The sequence below is a fragment of the Triticum aestivum genome, chromosome 1A, assembly GCF_018294505.1.
Source record: "Triticum aestivum cultivar Chinese Spring chromosome 1A, IWGSC CS RefSeq v2.1, whole genome shotgun sequence".
NCBI lineage: Eukaryota > Viridiplantae > Streptophyta > Magnoliopsida > Poales > Poaceae > Triticum > Triticum aestivum.
Window position 1 is genome coordinate 297,956,854 of NC_057794.1, and position 20,645 is coordinate 297,977,498.

General features: G+C 43.0%; 2 protein-coding genes and 1 non-coding gene across 4 annotated transcripts; 2 read left to right on the forward strand and 1 right to left on the reverse strand.

Moving 5' to 3' along the window:
• Positions 1 to 1,437: 1,437 nt before the first annotated feature.
• Positions 1,438 to 7,796, forward strand: LOC123046882 (katanin p80 WD40 repeat-containing subunit B1 homolog KTN80.4). 2 transcript variants are annotated; one of them, XM_044470321.1, is made up of 18 exons: positions 1,438 to 1,692; positions 2,642 to 2,772; positions 2,890 to 3,007; positions 3,102 to 3,328; positions 3,547 to 3,649; positions 3,798 to 3,868; positions 4,536 to 4,559; positions 4,695 to 4,769; positions 4,865 to 5,008; positions 5,079 to 5,202; positions 5,325 to 6,074; positions 6,157 to 6,221; positions 6,319 to 6,441; positions 6,548 to 6,622; positions 6,703 to 6,821; positions 7,057 to 7,173; positions 7,262 to 7,330; positions 7,430 to 7,796. In XM_044470321.1, the coding sequence occupies exons 1-18, from the start codon at positions 1,665 to 1,667 to the stop codon at positions 7,509 to 7,511; spliced, it is 2,445 nt and encodes an 814-aa protein (XP_044326256.1). In that variant the 5' UTR covers positions 1,438 to 1,664; the 3' UTR covers positions 7,512 to 7,796. The 2 variants fall into 2 exon arrangements, with proteins under 2 accessions (XP_044326256.1, XP_044326263.1); XM_044470328.1 differs by having other exon boundaries at positions 5,325 to 6,050; positions 6,133 to 6,221.
• Positions 7,797 to 8,381: 585 nt separating this feature from the next.
• LOC123072184 (U6 spliceosomal RNA) lies at positions 8,382 to 8,484 on the forward strand. Its single transcript, XR_006434895.1, has one exon. It is a non-coding gene; the product is annotated as a U6 spliceosomal RNA (small nuclear RNA).
• Positions 8,485 to 9,155: 671 nt separating this feature from the next.
• LOC123046895 (E3 ubiquitin-protein ligase HAKAI homolog) lies at positions 9,156 to 12,344 on the reverse strand. Its single transcript, XM_044470336.1, has 3 exons — positions 11,968 to 12,344; positions 10,982 to 11,040; positions 9,156 to 10,369 (listed from the first exon to the last, which is right to left on the reverse strand). Exons 1-3 carry the CDS (start codon positions 12,283 to 12,285, stop codon positions 9,343 to 9,345), a joined length of 1,404 nt encoding a protein of 467 aa, XP_044326271.1. The 5' UTR covers positions 12,286 to 12,344; the 3' UTR covers positions 9,156 to 9,342.
• Positions 12,345 to 20,645: the final 8,301 nt, after the last annotated feature.

Below are 20,645 nucleotides of genomic sequence, written 5' to 3' on the forward strand. Positions count from 1 at the left end.
GCTTAGAGGGGTTAAAGCGGAACAAGGGATGCATGGAATTATACTGGTTCGGCCCCTTACGGTGAAGGTAAAAGCCTACTCCAGTTGTGATGAAATTGCTAGGGTTTCGATGACCAGGGAGCGAATCCACTTTATCTGGCTCTCGAGTTGTTGTTGTCTGTCCTTAAACCGTCGCCGGGTCGTCCCTTTATATACACAAGTTGACGCCCGGCGGTTCACAGAATCTCGGTCGGCTCATAAACGTGTCCGGCTTGGTTTCTACCCTTTCCTATCTTACAATACAAGTTACATATCATATGGCGGTTTATGTCTATGGGCCCTAATCCGCCGTTGGGCCCTGGGCCTTTATGTCAGATCTGCTCCATAAAACGTCATATCCCTTTGTCTTCATGGGCTTCCATATGAATAACTTGTTATGGGTATAACCCGACCCCTCCTGACCGGTTTATACTCAGTAGTAATATCCCCAGCACTTTTGGTGTTCAAATTTTTTTTGCACAAGCCAAAATGTTTAACCTTTTTACCTTAAAATTTGCAGGTGGCATTTGGATGTGACTAAGACATCAAGAATTTGTTAGTCTTGAAGGGTGAGCTTCTACTAGATAGCTGCTTGTGAGTCTTTGAGTAGCCAAGAAGTTTATGAAAACAAGAGATGATCTATGGAGAGAAAATCTCCATCATCGGTGCTTGTCCATTAACTTTGTGTGTAGGGATTAGAAAAGGCGAGTAAAGTAAGACTTTGTATCTAAACGTCTGCAACAAAAACATGAAATTACCATAACGATGCAAACATATGGAACAAATTCCTTGTGGTTGCAGCTAATGGGTAATTTTTTTTAGCAAATTCCTTTCTTACAAGTTTATTGGATTTGCATGCTTATGATGCTATCTCTCGACTATGTTATAATTTGTTTAAAAGTTGACAACTTTTGTTCTGCAAGTCCAAACTCTACTATTGTTCTTGGTCTCATATTAAGGTTTAATGACACTACTAGATGAAAGCTTTCTGGACAAAGATGACATATGCTATCTCCATTCTAAAATATAAGACGTTTTGATAGGCTAATTAAACTAGCCTACCAAAACGTCTTGTATTTTGAAACAGATGTAGTAATACAGTGCCTTTGTAAATTTGCATATCCAACCAGAAAAAACACATGAACGTGATGGTATTTGGCAACACCTTCGTCCATTTTGAAGCTTCTAAGAGCATTTGTTCATTATAATTAATCAATAATAATAATAAGGTTCTCCAATTTATGAAAAAAATAAAATTGACATAATCTTTTTTGAGGGAAAAAATTGACATAATTTGAAAATGGAAACGTCATAGCTTTTTTTTAATCATCACGGCTTGGACATTGACCGGTAAAAAGAACAAGAAAAACTCTCTAGAAAACCAAGAAATAACTCTTTTTTTACAATAACCAAGAAATACTCTGCTGTGCTCTTTGGAGTTGCTTTTCCCCTCGCCCCTCTCTCTCCCTCTCACTAGTTTGTTCCTACAAAATCGGGCAGATTTGTAGCACCAATCGAGAAACGGCATATAATAACGGATCGATTCTGACACACAATTCGAAATCTTTTCTCAGCCGTCGCCGCCGCCGCCGGCCCGCCGCAGCGAGGAAAAAAAATCAAGCTTTTTATGACTGCTGCCGTCACGGATGGCCACCAAGCGCGCGTACAAGCTCCGTATCCTACTTCTTGCTCCGTGAATAATCTATTACCTTCTGGGAATCTCGAATCAGGGTGCTTTGAGCCGACTTGCTTGGGTCGGTGCAGTTAGGTTTTGGTTGGGTTGGGCTCGCGTGCAGCGATTACAATTGATTCCAGGAACCTACCTTTTGCATCTTGAGCTGTTCTTGGGTTCATGTTGGCCTTCTTAGTTTGTGATTGAGCTGAGTTGGTTCCAACGAACTAATGTAAGACGGAGTAACGGACAATTTTTTTGGGTGTGATTTTGCAACTGTGTGGATGGGCGTGTAAGTTTAGTGAAATGTCCTCTTGAAATTGAGGACTAATATGACCAAAGAAAATTTTACATGAAACAATACGGTTTTCTGCTGAACATTAAATTACATTTTTTGTGTTCAATTTTAATTCGAGAGAATGTGTGCTCAACAGTTTGTTTGCGAGACTCCTTAAAAGAAAGTTTGTTTGTAAGTGTAGTACTGAAAGAAATTCAATCCTTGTTAGGAAATTTGCCCCTTGTGTTATGTAATTTACCATTGCTTTTGTCACTTCAGATAATGCAGCAAATATGATCATGTTGTTGGGTCTGAACTCCTGACACCTGCTTTGTGGAAGTTGTGAAGCTCAATACTGAATCTTCAGATTTCGTTTTGTTAGACTCATTTAGGATAGCATGGATTGTAGAATTACTGAAACGAACCTAGTTCCACTCACAATATGGTGTTATTACCTGTTCGATGTTGATAATGAAGTGCAGAATAATTCTAAATTTCTAATTGATGGCATGACCGCTCAACTATTTTGCTCTGGGTTTTAGTTGACTATGTACCTAGTGGGAATGTGTATTCCAAAACAATACCAGAGAGTGAACTCTGACATAAACATTTAGCCTGACTTCATGGATTTATATCAGGCTACAACAGTTTCATGTTTCCTTGACAATGCCCAGAGGAGTTTGTAGCGCATGCTTCGGATGTCACTTGTGCCAAGTTTGGGAAGCGAACATCAAGAACTTTCATCACTGGTGGGGAGGATCAGAAGGTCAATCTTTGGGCTGTAGGGAAACCTAGTGCTGTCCTGGTAATGTTATATGAGGAGTTTCATCACTTTCTATGTCATTGAATTTTTGGTTGGTAGTCATTTAGGTGGTTTCTTATGCACTTATAATTACAAGTGAGTGTCACTACGCTTTTGCAGAGCCTCTCAGGCCATACAAGTCCAGTTGAGTCACTGAGCTTTGATTCCTCTGAGGTTATGATAGGTGCCGGAGCAGCAACCGGAACAATAAAAATATGGGATATCAAGGAAGCAAAAGGTGTGAACCAGTCTTCATAACGCTTGGCTGTATTTGAAACAAAAAGATCAAATGTAATTATATCTTGTAACTATATCTGATTTTATTGCCACAGTTGTTCGAACTTTCACTGGGCATAGATCAAATTGCGCCTCTCTTGATTCCCACCCTTTTGGAGAATTTTTTGCGTCTGGGTCTTCAGATACAAACATGAAAATATGGGACATGCGGAAGAAGAGATGCATTCACACATACCAGGGTCATACCGGGAGGATTGATGTGCTTAGATTCACTCCTGATGGTCGGTGGATTGTTTCCGGTGGGGCTGATAGTTCTGTGAAGGTAAGAGTTTGAACCTGTCTAGTAAATATGAAAAAAAAACTATTAAGCTGTACCACAGAAAAAAATGCAGGGGAATCTGCTGATTAATCCAACCTATAAAGTTGCCATATATGCTCATAACAGAACTAATATCAACAAGATGAATAAACACATGCTCTAGCGAAAAAATATCTTATATTTCTTCGGTCACTGATTATTTTTGGGAAATATCTTGCTAGATCTGGGATTTGACAGCTGGAAAGCTCTTGCATGACTTTACGCTTCATGAAGGCCCAATTAACTGTTTAGATTTTCACCCCCACGAGTTCTTACTGGCCACAGGTTAGATGGATGACCATATTACTGTAAAACCTGTACAAGAATATAAGACATGTTCCCAGATAACATTTTCCTCCAAAATTAATTGTGCATCATCTAGACTTGGTTAGTTGTAACTTTTGCTTTCTGTTCTTTCCAAAAACTTCTGCAGGTTCAGCTGATAAAACTGTTAAATTTTGGGACCTTGAGACTTTTGAGTTGATTGGATCTTCTGGACCGGAGGTATAATATCTCCTAATTGATGATTCAGAAAGCTCAGGCTCTACATTTGTGTCTCCCTGTTCATGCTATCTTTGTGTTCAGATTGTGAAATAATGTAGTTCTATAAACACTATCATTATGCAGTCATCCAGCAAAGTTATGTCCTAATAAAATTTTACAACTTTTCTCGAGCTACATTTGATCATACTCTTGGCTTTGATGTAATTTTATTTCAAACTGAGTTCAATCACTATGAATTGTGTTTGTCCTTTGTAATTATGCCTAAATCTGACCCTTTACAAGGACCCAAGGGAACACGTCAGAACAGCATTAAGCAATGATTTCATGTATTTGTAACCAGAGTCATGAAATAGTACCAAGTAATGCTGACCATGATTCATAAATTAGTATATCGGACCAAATGTTGTACTGTACCTGAAATTGTGAGCCACATAACATGAGCCTTTAGTTGTTTATAATCATTTGTTAATTTCAAGTTTCTTGGTTTGTTTTTAGAACAAGTTTCTTGTGTATGCATATTTGAACTCTTCTATAACTTTCAGTTGGTAAGCCTGATGGTGCATACCCCCTCTTTTTTTTAATCTTCTGTACTTGGGCTATAAGTAATTTTAGTATGCATTTATCTTGTTTTCATCCTGGATTTAACTAATTTTTCAGCTTCATGCAGAATTGTCGCGAATACTATATGCCGGTACAGATTCTGACCACAGCTACTCTGTTATTCATATTGTATATAGTTTCCCTATGGGTGGATGGGGATTCTTGATAATGACCAAATTAAGTAAGTGCTGTAGTTAATACTTATCGCAAGCTTCCGAATTTTCAGGCTAGTGTAGTTCGTTCTATGACATTCAACAGTGACGGCAAAGCACTTTTTTGTGGATTACATGAAAGCTTGAAGGTAGATACTCTAATAAAATGGCAAATTCCTCATTTCAAGCTTGGAACAAATGATGTCATAACAAAATCATTTGCATGTTATCCTTTTGCTTGCAGGTTCTTTCATGGGAACCTATCATATGTCATGATGCAGTTGATGTTGGCTGGTCAACATTAGCAGATCTAAATGTACAAGAGGGAAAACTTCTTGGTTGCTCATATAACCAAAGTTGTGTGGGAATATGGGTTGTGGACTTGATGGTATGATTCTATAAAATTTATTATGTTAGCATATGAGCAGTTCTGATATGGTATTAATCCTAAACTTCAGAAATTTGATCCATTCACTGTCGGTAGTGCGGAAGCATTTTGGAATGGAACTGGTAATGGGCCATTACAAGCTGATAATAGCATATCATCAATGCTGGGAAGTTTATCGATTTCCAGAAGACAAGGTACCCGTAAGGAGTTATTATTGTCTCATGAATAAGTGAATAACATTTCATTTCCTAATCTTCGCCTGTTCTCTTTTAGTTAAGATTTTCACCCCAACACTACCTGTATTTGTTTTTAACAGAAGCCAATGAAACATCCAGTACATTGCTTAAGCGCCCGATGTCTGCGTCGAAAGAAGCTTCTGTACCAGCTTCTTCTGCAGTGAGGAAGAGATTATCAAAAGCACCTGGAATAAATAATCTTCGGCTGACAAGAGCTGAATCTGCACCTCTTATTTCTCCTAGGGTTAGATTGAAGCCAGATTCTACTGACCACCAGAAGAGACACATAGCTAATGTTCGCTTCAAAGTGGATCTCTCTACAAGTGCCAGAATGATCGCTGGTAACTCACAGGCTTCTGCTGCTCCCACATATATACCTAGGTCCAATATATTTGCATGTAGTAGTGAAGGATCCACTTTCGTGCCTGGTATTGTCCCAAGGCATGTTTCTAAAGTGGATGCTGGTTCCAATCTCAGTGAAGCTGCCGCTGCTGCCATAAAGCCTGAACAATTACTAAAAGGTCATCTGGCTGTGGATCATGACAAAGATGTTCATCGTTCCATATTTCAGTCAAAGCCAATTACTTCAAAAACTCCACAAAGGAAATTTATAAGAGAAACATCAAGTGATGGGGACATTAACTGTTTTGGGGCATTGTGCACTGAAAGTGTTCAGTCTAACAAAGTTGATAACTGGTATGATGTTTGTGGTTTCGAAGAAACAAAATCAGCAGTTGGAAGGAATCCACAATTTGTGAATGTTAACAGAACAGTAGTGTTTGGATCGAGCCAACTGGTGGAATCAAGTGAGAGCAGCATAATGCAAAATCGTAAGTGCTCCGCTGAATTGGTATGATATTATTTGATTTGAATATTTGATCCTCCTAGGGTTATCATCATGCTCTTTGTCAGGAGGAACGGGACATTTATGTGCGAGTTACAAGAGAAGCGAGTACGCACCAACGTCAGATGGCTTGGTATACATTACTTCCAAAACTTTAAGTTATGTTATTTGGGATGCCTTTGCTCATTCTGTTCATACCAAACCCAACTCTATATTTTCTACTTCTGTAGAGACAATCTTCATTTGCTGGAGAACGCAGTGCATTGGCTAATGATGACGATCTTATAGCTGACCTAATGCAAAACCATCAAGAATTCATTCATGCCGTGAAGTCGCGGCTGACAAAACTAGAGGTATTGAAGGAAAATAGAATCAGCAATAACATTTACTGCTATTATTCGGGAGACATGATCATGGTGCATATATTGAGTAATGGTAATTTCCATGTGATATTTGCAGCTTGTGTACCGCTGTTGGCAAAATAATGATATCAAGGGCTCTGTCAGTGCTATGCGAAGAATGTCGGATCATGCTGTGTGTACTTCCTACCATACCCCTAATACTGTAGTCTCATTCTATACAATGGCTGATGTCTTGCTCTATCTGTCTTGTAGGTTACTGCTGATATAATTAATGTTCTTATTATGGAAAAGAGTACCAAGTATATTACACTAGACATTTGCACTTCTGTTTTACCTCTCGCCTCCAATCTTCTTGAAAGCGGATATGACAGGTATTTCATCTTATTTATTCATTCAGGGTATTATAATTTACCTTTTACCTTCCTGTTGTACACTGGATAAGGTTTACTGATAGCCATTGCCGTGCTGTGGTCTTTTACTGCCATTCGACTGTTATTTAAAAAAAACCTTCATAGTTCATACAGTTTTAGTAGTATGAAAAGTCACAGATAATGTGATGGTAATATTTGGGCTTATACAAGTTGTTTGTGTCATCTACGCCCGCAGACATTTGAACGTTGCCTTGGTGACGATCCTTAAGCTTGTCAAAAGCTTCCGTGCATCAATCTTTTCTACTTTGTCGTCTACTCCACCAGTCAGTGTAGACCTCGAAGCAGAGCACCGGTATTTTGCCCATCCCTCCATCTCATTCAGGGTGATCCTGCTGTACATACAATGTAACGCGTTTGTTCCATTTGTGCCATGTTGCTAGGTTGGAACGCTGCAGTATATGCTTTCAAGAGCTGGAAAAGATAAATGCAGGTCTCATCTCCTTGACAAGGTAAGCCCCTCTCTTTCAATTCAAAAACTAGGCGTTACAACCAAAAATCTGGAGATCTTATAATGTAAAGGACCGAAATGACACATCATCATCTTGTAGGCGAGAAGGCAAGGTTGGGAGATCAGCACGGGAGCTGAGCCTCCTCCTTCAGGATATCTTCAAGACGCCAAGCAGTGTATAAATGCAGAAATTTCACCCTTTTTCTTTTGTACATGAAATACGTAGCGACGTAGGATTAACAGCTACGACGACAGAATAAATATACGGGAAGTAGATACAAGTTGGGCAAAATGCATCTCATTTTCCGATAGAGATACGCAACATCCAGTTTGAGGTTTATTTCTTGCTCCTTGTCTCTCCCACTCTGTGGATCAATGAACAACTGTATATGACACCTTCAGCTCTGCATCTATGTTGACAGTGCATACAGTGAAAAAAGTATGAAGAAGATCTTACCTTGTCTTTATATCTGATAATGATATATCAAAGATTTTAGGATGGCTGATCACGCGGGTCTGCCGCGTGGTAATCTTCAAATCATGTGTATACATGCAACAAGTTTACACACGGATTGCAGCATGTCCTTCAAGTTCCTTTTTTTGTTGTTGAGAAACTTGGTGAATTTTACTGTTGTCTTGCAGAGGTAACTGCTGTTGTACACATCGTATGTGGGTGTTACACTGTTACGTGATAGAAAGAGTATACTGATATGAGCACGGTCAGATGAACACTTTATACAGAAATAAGTATACGTAGAATACGAGTTTCACGAGAACGTACTTGCACCTTTTTCACGGCAGTCCGGTCTCGAAGTCACGTGAGACGGCTAGAGAAAACCCATAAGGGCACGCGCGTGTCAGCAGCCACAGAAGATCCCCCGCAAAATCGTGCTGGACAGGACGTCAGCGTGGCCTTGGATCTGGCCCGTTGGCATTGAATCGGACGGCCCACGGGAGGGCTGCGGGAGGGAAGCGGTGCCAGCGTTTAGTCCCACATGGCTTGCCGAGCTTCGCGCAGACCAGTTTATAAGCCGACGTGTGAGAGCTCTCTTCTCCCTTCGGGGACATCCGATAAAATTGGAACGATATAGAGAAGATTAGCATGGCTCCTGCGCAAGGATGACACGAATAAATCGAGAAATGGTCCAAATTTTTTCAAGATTTTGCGCTTTGGTCCCTGTACTTTTCTTCTTGACCCCTTTATGTTTTCCGAGACTTCACACTTATGACCCTGTGCTACCGTGTGTTTGGACCCTTAACGTTTTTCGAGATTTAGCGCTTTCACTCCTGTATTCGTTGTGTATGTGGCCCCTTCATGTTTGTGAGATTTCACACTTTCACCCCTGTACTGTTTGGCTCCTTTACGTTCATAATATTTCCCTTACTCAATGGGAATATCGTTACGCAGATAGAACCTCAGAGGAATATATTCATTCCAGATATTTTGCATTTCGGCCACTGTTTTTTTGTGTTTTGCACCTTTACATTCATAATTTCTTACTCGACGAACGTAGCCTTGCGCAGATAGAACATCAGCAATCGAAATATGAACTCTCTTCTCTACTTTTACTTTTAGGGAACTCCTTTACTAAATGACATTTTAACAAGAAATCACATTCGTATTCAGTTTTCATTTACTTGTAATCCCTCCATCCCAAAATAAGTGTAGTACATCTGAAGTTGAGACACTTATTTTGGGTGTTAGTAGTTCTGGTTCATAACAAAAACAAGACACACTAAATATAATAAAAACCAAAAGGATGACAAATAGAAATGCCAAGCATCAGACATAAAAAAATTGGCAGCCCAACAATGGGCAGTACGCATTTTGAAGCACCAAAACAATTCACAAATAGCATATGACAATTCAGATTAAATTGCATCGTTTTTAGCACAACATAGGCTGCCATCGAGTGCTCATCAGTTACATGCCAAGATGGCAAAATTGCAATTTCCCAACGCACTACAGCACGATTTTGGCAGCAGCCACAAAATTGGCATGCAAAAAACTCATCAAGTTCTGTTGAAAGACTGCTGTCCGCCAGACGGGGGTTGTGTAGGGGGAGGTGGGGGGAGCGACATCTGCATTTGCATCACCATAGGTAACTGTTCTTGGACGCCCCTTCCGTCACCACGGTCAGCTTGGCCTTGAAAATCCCTACCTTGCATGCCTGGATTCATCGAGCTGTCAGGCATCATCCCGAAACCAGATGGCATGAAGGCCATGCCGCCACCTCCCTGAGATGGATTGCCCATCAACCCCATGCCCCATGGGCGCTGAAGCCCCTCGGGCACTGACACTGAACCTTGATCTGATCCGGCATCTTGCAGTTGCATCTGGAAAGGGGCATTGAAGTACTGCGGATTCCCATCTTGTTGGACAGGGTAGCTGAATGATGCGTTGGGGATTAAAGGCTGATTCATATTCATGTGCATCATGAAGTTTTGCTGATGAGGATGCATTGGAGAGAACATGAAAGGTGAATTAGGCATCACTTGCTGCTTGTCTTGAGTACCATGGTCGGGTTCTTGGCGAAGTGGAGTTGCACCAGGTGTACCATCATGAGCCCAGCTGTAGGGACGGTCAAATCCTTGAGGTGTGTTGTTTTCAGACTGAGTATCACCTGGTGGATAGTGGCGACCATGGAATGATGGCGGTTTGCTTAGCATAGGGGGCCTTAGTGGGGTGTGCTCCCTCTCCCTGGACTGGTGGTACCGAGACCGGTCTTCACGCTCTTGCATGTGAGAACTTGATGTGGGTGAAACACCCCGCCTTGGAGGAGCACGTGCGGTCGATATCTCAGGCATTTGAGACTGCCTTTGAGCATCTCCTCCAGAAGCACGGGAGATGTTAGGAGCATCTGGTTCATTACGTTCTTCCTTCTCCGTGTTAGTTTGGAGGAGATTTGCATGAGCTTCAGGTACATGAGACATAAATTCAGCTTTCTTAAGGAAAGACTTGAGGCACATAGGTGCAGCGCAAATAAAAATCCCTTCCATCATTTTCACAGTCTGAATCTTCTGAATGCGCTCATCACAACTGCGGGATATAAGTAAATATATAAGTTTCAAAATGACATGTCTAAGACCAAACTAGTCGAACAACATAGCAGTAATTAGTAAGCAGCAACATTGTCCCTCTTAAGTACAATGTCAACGGGGGAAAACTACAATTGCTAGTTTACTATCTCATGAAAGGTACAGAAGAATGTACATCACTGCTTAACTAATGTTCGCAGCTATTGATGCTAACAATAACTACTCCCTCCGTCCCATAATGTAAGACGTTTTTTGACACTACAGTAGTGTAAAAAAAACGTCTTACATTATGGGACGGAGGGAGTAGTAAAGATAAAAGGAAACAAGCTGAAACACAAGCAATTTGGGTGAAGGTTACTATAGTTCCACTGCACTGCCACAACATTGAAAATACATGCATGCTAACATGAGATCTACTTAGCTGAAGCTCCTTAAACTCAATCAGTGGATACTTAGATGTCACATAACAAGCTTATTTCAGCAAGTATCATGCCGTGCAGATACATCAGAGTTATGCAAGTTATCCTATCATTAATCAGTAAGTCACTCGATATACTACGAAGGTGAGAATGGGACAAAAGCCAAGTTACGAAAAGTTCAGGAGAATGCTTACAGATAACAACTGGAATCACTTCTTGCACAGGCTAAACAGAAAGCATGTTCACAAGGAATCTGCACAAAGTTAAAGAAAGTCATTGATCGAACGATTCAACTATGGAAAATAGCAAAAGAATTAAAATGAATAGACCGCATATAGTTCAGACCGGTAACTGATAGTCTCAGACAACAGGTAAAATATACATGCTAGTTTAGGGACATACGACATGGCGACATGCCTAGATGATTGTGAAATGTACTGCATGCAATCAGTGGTTTCGCTTGCTTATGCACTGTGTCGTACTAAAACTAGACAGGCTTGATAGCCGGAATACTTTCAGAAATCCGAGCACCAACCACGCCAGGAACTCTGAATAAAGTGAATATGAACATCCCATGCCGTCAATGGAGTAATTTAGATTCAGTATTTACTACAACAAAAGATTATCAAACTAATATAAATTCTATGTGCAAATTATGTGCAATCCCTAAAAATATTAATATCGACCGATAGTGTAGCAGAAAAAATACGATTACTGCTTCCATTCAATACAGCTTCAAAACTGGACCGTAGGCCTCCCCTATTCGACACTTAAACAAAACAACCAACATCCTTTTTCTGGCAAAAAAATGTACCACAAACAGAAGGATATAATATTGACTCCAGTTACATATGTCGCTGTAACACACCCCTAAAATATACCACTGGAAATTCCCACAGGTATTTTTTATTTCTGTTTGCTCAATATCAATAGTTTTACTAGCCTTGGGCTCTCAGACACCTAAAATCCTTAAACAGCGAGATTAGCGACATTGCAGAAATTCTACATCGGCCTGATGCACTTGACTATTTATTCCAAACAAGGATTACAATAGCAATTAACTCCTCCTGAGTGATATATAATTAGATGGTGTTATATGTGCTACATAAAATCTAGACTTTAGTACGTGAAGTAGTGAAGGCATAGACGGGGGAAGATGCTGGGATTGAGGATTCCATACGAGGCGGCCGTAAATGGCGATGGGGAACTCGCAGCGGGAGCAGATGTGGACGCGTTCGCCGAGGGGCCGGCGAGAGCGACGGCCGATGGCGCGCGTCGCGGCGATGGCGGAGTTTGTAACGGCGCCGAGGCTCTTCGCCACGGCGAGGTCCGCGATGACCAGGTGGTCGGGGCAAGCCACAGTCACCGACTCCGGGGCACCGCCAGCCGCCGCGGCGGCGGACTTCGCCGGGGCGCCACCGGACGCCCCAGCCGCCGCGCCAGAGGCCGCGGCCCCAGAGTCCGACGAGCCGATCTTGCTCAGGCGTATCTGGAGCATCGCTAGGGTTTCTCAATTTCCGTCGGAGTTTTTCCCGTGGGTTTATTTGCTGCTTTTCTGGTGCAGATCTGGGCCCAGGAGCAGCTTCGGTTTTTCAGCATGGCCCGCTTGAACGTACGTACGAGTTAACTCGATGCCAACAAAGAGTTTTCTTTTTTTCTTTTTGCCTAAAAAATAGTTTTTTTTTCGGATATGCAAGACTACATTTTCTTTTTCTTTGGTGAAGTCCTCGTGGCGGCGCAGACGGATCCTTGCTTTGTAAACTTTTTTTTTTGTTGCGAAACTTGCTTTGTAAACTGAACCCCCAAAATTCTCATTTACAATGTGGCGTGCTATTAACATAAGAAGATGTGCTTTGTAAACTGGTTTGATAAAGTGTATTAAAGACGACACAACTGTTTTTATTTGGGAACTAAAAAAACAGACACAAGGGATACCAGCTTAAAACTAATAAAGCTCACGTAGGCTAAGATAGCCCAATTTTACGTTCTTACACCCATGCGAGAAAAATAAACAGGGATACATATTGCGATTTAAAATGAATGCCAAAATCACTACGGTTTGACTAGCTCCAACCCAAGAGTTTCTACGAGGAGCATGAAGATGCTTGATGTTGAGAAGGATGTCTGCCGCCGCATAACAATCCTTCGTATTCCTTAAAGGACGTCATTGCTAAAAAATAGAGACCATTTAAAGATATAGTTAGCATGATGGGATGAAATGATTCCCTCGGTGACAAGTTTATTATGACTAGTCCATAACGACCAAGCTAAAGCACAAAATACTATCAAAGCTAAGCAATTGTAGCTGCACGCGGGAGTTCTTAACAGTGCTCAAATCCCTATCATCAAGTTTGGGTTCCATGATGGATCAACACATTCTCGAACGCAACTCCACAGGAATTTTGGGGGGCACATTGGAACAATATATGGTTGGCGTTTTTCCAACGCTCCATACTGACACATGTTGCGTGGACCGTGATGGTTTTGAAGGTTAATGCAGATGAAAGACGATCCACCAATGTCTACCAAATGAGAAGACGCATTTTTAAGGCATGTGGGTAATACGTCTTCAATGTATCTATTTTTTCAAACACTTCTGCTCTTATTTTGAACTCTAATTTGTATGATTTGAATGAAACTAACTCGGATTAGCGTTGTTTTCAGCAAAACTAATTTGGTGTTATTTTTGTGCAGAAACAAAAAAAATCTCGGAATTAGACGAAACTTTATAGAGAATTTTTTTTAGAAATATATAAAAAAATACTGACGCAAAGAACTACCGGAGGGGCGCCACAAGCTCAGGGGGTGCCCCCCTGGAGCGCGCCATGAGAGCTTATGGGCCCCACGAGCCTCGGTTTGACCTAATTCCAAGCCTGTTCCGAGAAAAAAAACAAAGAAAAAGTTTCGCGTTTTTATGATACGGAGCCTCTGCCTCCTGTTCTTCGTCCGAAGACCTGATTCGGAGCCCATTCGGGGCTCCAAAGAGAGGAATTCATCGCCATCATCATCAACAGCCCTGCTTCATTAACAATCTCATGATACTCATCACCGGGAGTAAGTAATTTTATCGTAGGCATACTAGAGGTAGATGTAGATGGATGAGATTCGTCACTATGTTTTGATATTGATGTTGATATGACTTTGAGATGTTTAATGATTGTCACTAGGATCCGAGTGCGATGATTTCAGAAATGAATCTATTATGTTGTCATAAATATATTTGAGTTCTTGGTCATATTTGCAAGTTATATGCACTTGTTATTGTTTCGATTTGTAGATCCCAATATAACAATAATTGGGATACTCTATAGGGATGACTGTAATTTGAGAAGTTTATGTATTCATTGATTGTTAATGCTTTGCTTAGGTTCTCTATTAAAAGAAGCACCTTAATGACCATTAGTTTTCATTAGGACCTCACTGTCACGGGAGGATAGAACAAAGATGTCATGCAAGTTCCTTTTAGTCTGAATATAAAATTTGTCTGGAGTCAAACTTCATAATTTTTGACCAACTTTACAAGATAAAATATTAACATTCAAAATACAAAATCAATATTATTAGATGCGACATGAAATTATTTTTTATATTATATAACTTTAATAGTATAGATATTGTTATTTTTAATATAAATTTGATTAAAATTTGCATATTTTGACTTCAAACAAAATTTTATATTAAAAGTAAAATGAAATGAAGGGAATACAAGCATGTGCTACGGTTGCTCTTACACCCGGCTAACTGCAGAAGTTGAAGGAAGGCTTGCATTGTTGTTCAGTGCATTAACTTGCAGACATGTGATCTAGACCAACATCAGCTCATGGTGGATGCCTATAACGGATCTTACATTAGAATCTCCATACATTATGGATCAACATCAGACAGAGTTACTGGCTGCCTCATCTACCCTAGCAATAATATGTCCCGTTCCCAGTTAAACACTATACTTGACTGCATGTGTCAACATATGCCACCACCACTTGTTAACTTCAGATTGAATAATGGATCATCATAGTATAGTACCTAACAAATAGTTCGTTCTTTAATGGCCATAAGTACCTCTTGTCCTTTCTTCTATTGTTCCTCTTTGTAGTAGTACAAATTATACAGAACATTAGTGTGTTGCCCTGTTAGATCGTCCTTGGGGCATCTTCTTAAATTGCCATTTGTCATAAATTGTTGCCATTTGTAGCAACTATTCGAGCGACAACCTTACTGCTACAAGATGCCACCTTAATGATGAACCATCAGATTCTAGTACTTCATATAAATTGTGACATTCGGGGCACTATTTGATTGGTAACCTTACTGCTACAAGATGCCACTTTAACATTGAATCGTCAGATTGTACTCACACCACATATTATGGATCATGTATACAGATTCAGCTCAGGCGGTGTAGGACAAGTGATGTGGCGACTGAGTGCAGCGGTGGAGGTCGCGGAGGTTCAGGAAGGGTTGGCATGCGGCCAAGATTGTAGAGCGGCGGCACCGACGAGTGAGGAAGCAGATGCAAAGAAAGAGAAAAGGGATGGAGATGCGGGGTTTTGGGTGGGTCGAGGGTGTCACAGTTTTACGTGGCAGCGGTCCAAACTCCCACAAAATCCCTCTAGTTAATAGATGCCACTACCACCTGTTAAGTTCAGATTAAATAATGGATCATGGTAACAAATCGTTAGTTCTTTAATGGCCATAAACACCTTATGTCTTTTCTTCTACTATTCCTTCTTAAGTTCTGTCCAAATTATACAGAACATTAGTGTGTTGCCCTATCAGATATGTAGAAGTGCATGCTCCAGTCAGTGCAACCAAAAAATTGATCTGATAATTATGACTAGACTACATTTATACGTCAACACTCCCCTCACGTGTGGCTTCCTCAGACCTAAATATGGACCGAAAGTGGGCTGCAATTTAATTGCGTCAGCCGGGTCATGAACTCAAGACCACTTAGCTTCGATACCATGTAGAAATGCCCGGTCTTGAATTGAAGACCTTTGGCTCCGATACCATGTAGATTTTTTTGAAAAAGGAAATGTATTAATATTATGAAAATACCACCCAGCCTCTGCACCTATAAGATGTCACAAAGACATCCAGTATGCACATAGCCAAAGGAAAAATAAAAGAAAGGTCCTGCCACAGTGATCGACTCCTCTAAACAGCAGCACACCTACCACCACCTAATACAACACCCGGAAAACATAAAAAGCCTCCAAAAGCAACGCCTTCAAGAAGGGAACAGTGCACAAGCGTTGTCATTGCCCGATCGAAAATCTTAGGTTTTCACCTTGGAGAAAGTCCGCGCTCTCAAAACAATTCCTTCACGAAGGCAATCGCCAGGCGCAACCAATGAAGGTCAGACCTTAGGTTTTCACCCTGAAAGTCACGACCTGGCACTCAAGGAATACCACCAAAAATGAAATCCTCCAGTGTTGTTGCCTCCACTTATCACTGCTGCTCCTGAGAGTTATCTGACACCTGGCTGACTCAATTGACTCCAAGGCTCCGTTCGCCTAACTGATCCTCCGATCTCGGCCACAATGACCTTCTCCACCGCTAACTTCACCATGGAAACCGAGAAGCCGGCATGTCCTAAGGTGTCATCAACCAATAGAGCTTCGCGCCATGCCCTCATAACCTCGTAGGCTGATATGGGCATGCACGACCGCAATCTAACCGATCCAGATATCATGAACAAGATCTCCGGTGGTCGTCCCGGAACACGTTGATGGCCAGATCGAGGAGGACCGATCATGCAGTCTGTTGCCGTGATGCGAGAAGAGTACGAGTACGACCACCTTAATCATCACGACAGCAGGCCCCCACGCCACCCCGATCTAGTCTGTCGCTGCCAGACCGGGCCGGCACCACCTCGGTACCTAGCGGCCGGTGCTGTCAGGCACCACCGCGCCCGCCTGCAGCCACGTCGCAGAGGCGTCGATCCGCCCAAGCCCATTCGAGTCGCGCGAGATCGATGCTAGGAGATGGCGCACACCTCACTCGGATCGACACCACCATCGAAAGACCGCCGAAGGCACCATCCACCACCGCCACACCTGCCACGAGGGGCAAGTGATGCACCACTGAGACGAGGACGGCCATGAAGGCAATCCAAAGGCCGGCAATGCCTAGATCTGGACCACCAACCCTGGCCGTCAACGCTCCATCCCCGCCACGCTCCTGAGCATCCTCGTTGTTGTCGACCCTTGCCAGACGCCTGCCGAAGGCCTCTGCCCCACCCCGCCGTCGACCCATACAAATCGGGAGTGCGCCGCCGAGCCGCCGCCACATGCCATCGAGGCTGAGAGAATGAAAGCGGAGGTTGCCCAGGGGAACCGCCCCGCCGCCACCATCATTGGATCCCGCCCGGGCTTCGCCGGCGGCGCCTCTGGCGGCGGCGAGAGGTGGAGGATCGAAGGCAAGGAGGCCCCCGGTGATGTACATGAGTCACTCCCAGGTCGCTAGAGGAGGGCGACATGGGGGTAGTGTGTTGGACATTCTCTTCTTGCGAAATGGCTCATACCATGTAGAAATGCATGTTGTAGCCAATGCAACCAAAAGACCGATCTGATGTAAAAACTAGGCAATACATTTATACGTCAACAAGATCTTCATTGGCCCTTGGGGCTTCTTCTTCAGTAGCTATTTGTCATTTTTGTCATTTATGTTGGGTGGAGTGTTGTAACACCCCGGATGTAACTTACCATATCTGTAACTCCGACTCTGCCATTTCCGGCTTTAAGTTATGAGACTCGTGGTTGGGTTCTTGTCTTTGTTTTTCATTTTGTTCATGTCATACATATTCATATCATGTCATCATGTGCATCGCATTTGCATACGTGTTCGTCTCATGCATCTGAGCATTTTCCCCGTTGTCCGTTTTGCAATCCGACACTCCTACGTCCTCCGGCGCCCCCTTTCGTCTCTTTTCGTGAGCGGGTGTTAAACTTTTTCGGAATGGACCGAGATTTGCCAAGCGGACTTGGTACACCACCGGTAGACCGTCTGTCAAGTTTCGTGCCATTTGGAGTCCGTTTGATACTCCAACGGTTAACCGGGGAACCGTAAAGGCCTCGTGTGTGTTGTAGCCCAACACCCCTCCAAAATGGCCCAATAACCCATCCAAACCATTTCCATGTCCTCCGCCGTCCGATCACGATCGCGTGGTCGAAAACTACACTCCATTTGGACACTCCCACCTCCTTCTAGGTATAAATATGTCCTCCCTGTCCAAATCGCAGTCCAACCCTAGACTCCTCCTTCCTCCGCGCGCCGGACACGTCCGTCCGAGTCGGACGCGTCCGCGCCGCCGCCACCGCCGAATCACCGCCCGCCACGTCAGCGCTCCGCTGCCCCCGCGCCGCCGGCCCGCCCGGGCCCGAGGCCGGCCCCCGCGGCCCGTCTCTCCGCCGCCGCCGCCCGCGGGAGACCGCGCCCGAGGCCGCCGCCCGTCCTGCGCTTTCGGCGCCCTGCCGCCGCACAACACCGCCGCCCAGCCGCCGCACGCCGCCGCGCTCCGCCGCCCAGCCGCCGCACGTCGCCGCCTCCTCCATAGATCCAACTCCGGCGTCCCCTTCCCCCACTCCGGCCGCCGTCCCCGTCCTCTCCGGCCACTCCTCCGACGAACCTCGACGTCCGCGCCGACGAACCCTAGATCTGATCCACGAGGTTGACTTTGATTTTTCCCTAAGTCCTTTTTGTGTCAAGTTTTCAGGCCCTGTTCATCATGCCATAACTCCTCATCCGTAGATCCGTTTTGCATGCATGATATATCAAAATGTTCATCTTGATGTGCTCTTCATTTTGTTCCATTGTTCCAGCTCTTGATGCCCAAATCGTGGATGCAAGAGTGCTATGAATTGTTAGGTGCTGACTCTTAGCAGATTATGAGCTTTTGTCATTTTTGTCATTTTTGTTGTGTGCTGCATATGGGCATGAGCTCTACATGTATTTTGATCTATGCCATGCCATCTTTACAGGGGTGTATGCCATGTATTTTTGTGATCTTTGTGGTGACTAGCACCAGCATGCAAAGTAGCCTTCGTGTTATTGCTGATTTCAGGATCTCAGGATTTTGGCCAAGTCTTTTGTCTGCTGTTATTTTGATGCCATGTAACCATGTTGCTACAGTGAGATACATTCTTTATTTGAGTTGATTCAGTAAGGATGATTTGGACTTATGGTTGTGCTCTATCCATCCATGTCCCTGTTTGCAATTATGGAGTGCCCTAGCATGTCTCAATCTTGCTCTACTTTTGCTATAAAATGTTTCTGGCAGATTGTTTACATGTTAATAAATTTTGCCATGGTTGTTGTAGTTGATTCATGCATGCTATAAACTTTCTCTTGCCTTGGTTAGCTTTTTGAACATGCCATGCTTATCTTGTCATGCAATTCCTTGTGTTGAGTGAATCGAGCTCGCAAAGATGCCTTCGTAACTCTGTTTTTGCCATGCCCGGTTTTTCTGTTAAGTCTGAATCTGTTAACGAAACTTGCTATGTTTACATGGGTGCCATAGTATTTTTTGTGCCTTTTTTTGGCTCTTGATCAATAAGGGACTTTTGTTCTATGCTTTGAGTAGATTCATGCCATGTCTTTGTTTGCTATGTTCTGTTTTTGTATCATGTTGTTAGCTTGCTCTAAACATTGCTTCCTGATGTTGTTCCTGACATGTTAGTATTTTCACTAAGTCTGTGATGATGATATCTTTTGCACTTTTGCCATGCTTGTTTGAACCTGCTCTTGTGTGATTTAGCCGTAGCTCAGTGTTCATCTTTTGTCAAGCATCTTGAGTAGATCACTGCCATGTGCTTTGTTGCTATGTTGGAGTGCAGTAACTTAGTTTCTTGTTGCATTCTAGATGGCATCATGCTGTTAATCGCAAAATCGTGACATTCTTGTTTTGCTTGCCATTTGCAAACCGTGCATCCGATTCCGGTGATCTTTATATCGATTTCGACCGAAATCATCTCATCTTTCCAGCGGCACACTTGGTTTGCCAAGTTGAGGCATGGTTCAATCTTTCCCTTCCGAAGTATGCATATGCATTGCATATCACATCCCGCATGTCATGTCATGTTTTGCATCATATTGATTGTGCATTGCACCGTGATTGATTGTTGGTCCTTTGCTTGTGTTCTTGCTTTGGGTAGAGCCGGGATACGAGTTCGTGATCGAGGAACCCGTTGAGTACGCTTACGAGGATCAAGTTTTCGTCAACTCAGAGAACTTTGCAGGCAAGATGACCATACCCTCGAAATCACTTCTATCTTTGCTTGCTAATTGTTCGCTCTATTGCTATGCCGCGATACCTACCACTTGCTATACCATGCCTCCCATATTGCCATGTCAAGCCTCTAAACCACCTTCCCTAGCAAACCGTTGTTTGACTATGTTACCTCTTTGCTCAACCCCTCTTATAGCGTTGCTAGTTGCAGGTGGAGTTGAAGTTTGTTCCATGTTGGAACATGGATATTGTTGGGATATTATTATTATCTCTTATTTACTTTAATGCATCTATATACTTGGTAAAGGATGGAAGGCTCGGCTTTATGCCTGGTGTTTTGTTCCACTCTTGCCGCCCTAGTTTCCGTCATACCAGTGTTATGTTCCTTGATTTTGCGTTCCTTACGCGGTTGGGTGTTATGCGAATCCCTTGACAGTTCGCTTTGAATAAAACTCCTCCAGCAAGGCCCAATCTTGGTTTTACCATTTGCCTACCTACCACCATATACCTTCCATTGGGTTCTGCAGACTCAAGGGTCATCTTATTTTAACCCCCCCGGCCAGTGCTTCTCTGAGTGTTGGTCCGAACCGAGCCGTCTGCGGGGCCACCTCGGGGAACTCGAGGTTTGG

Excerpts from the sequence above, each read along its gene's own strand:
- LOC123046882 (XM_044470321.1), top strand. The coding sequence starts at position 1,665 with ATGGCCACCAAGCGCGCGTACAAGCTCC. Across the intron at positions 5,203-5,324 it reads ATCGATTTCCAGAAGACAAG|AAGCCAATGAAACATCCAGT; the intron begins GTACCCGTAAGG and ends TGTTTTTAACAG. Across the intron at positions 6,623-6,702 it reads GAAGAATGTCGGATCATGCT|GTTACTGCTGATATAATTAA; the intron begins GTGTGTACTTCC and ends TCTGTCTTGTAG.
- LOC123046895 (XM_044470336.1), bottom strand. The coding sequence starts at position 12,285 with ATGCTCCAGATACGCCTGAGCAAGATCGGCTCGTCGGACTCTGGGGCC. Across the intron at positions 11,041-11,967 it reads TCGCCATTTACGGCCGCCTC|ATTCCTTGTGAACATGCTTT; the intron begins GTATGGAATCCT and ends AACTTTGTGCAG. Across the intron at positions 10,370-10,981 it reads AGTGATTCCAGTTGTTATCT|TTGTGATGAGCGCATTCAGA; the intron begins GTAAGCATTCTC and ends TATATCCCGCAG.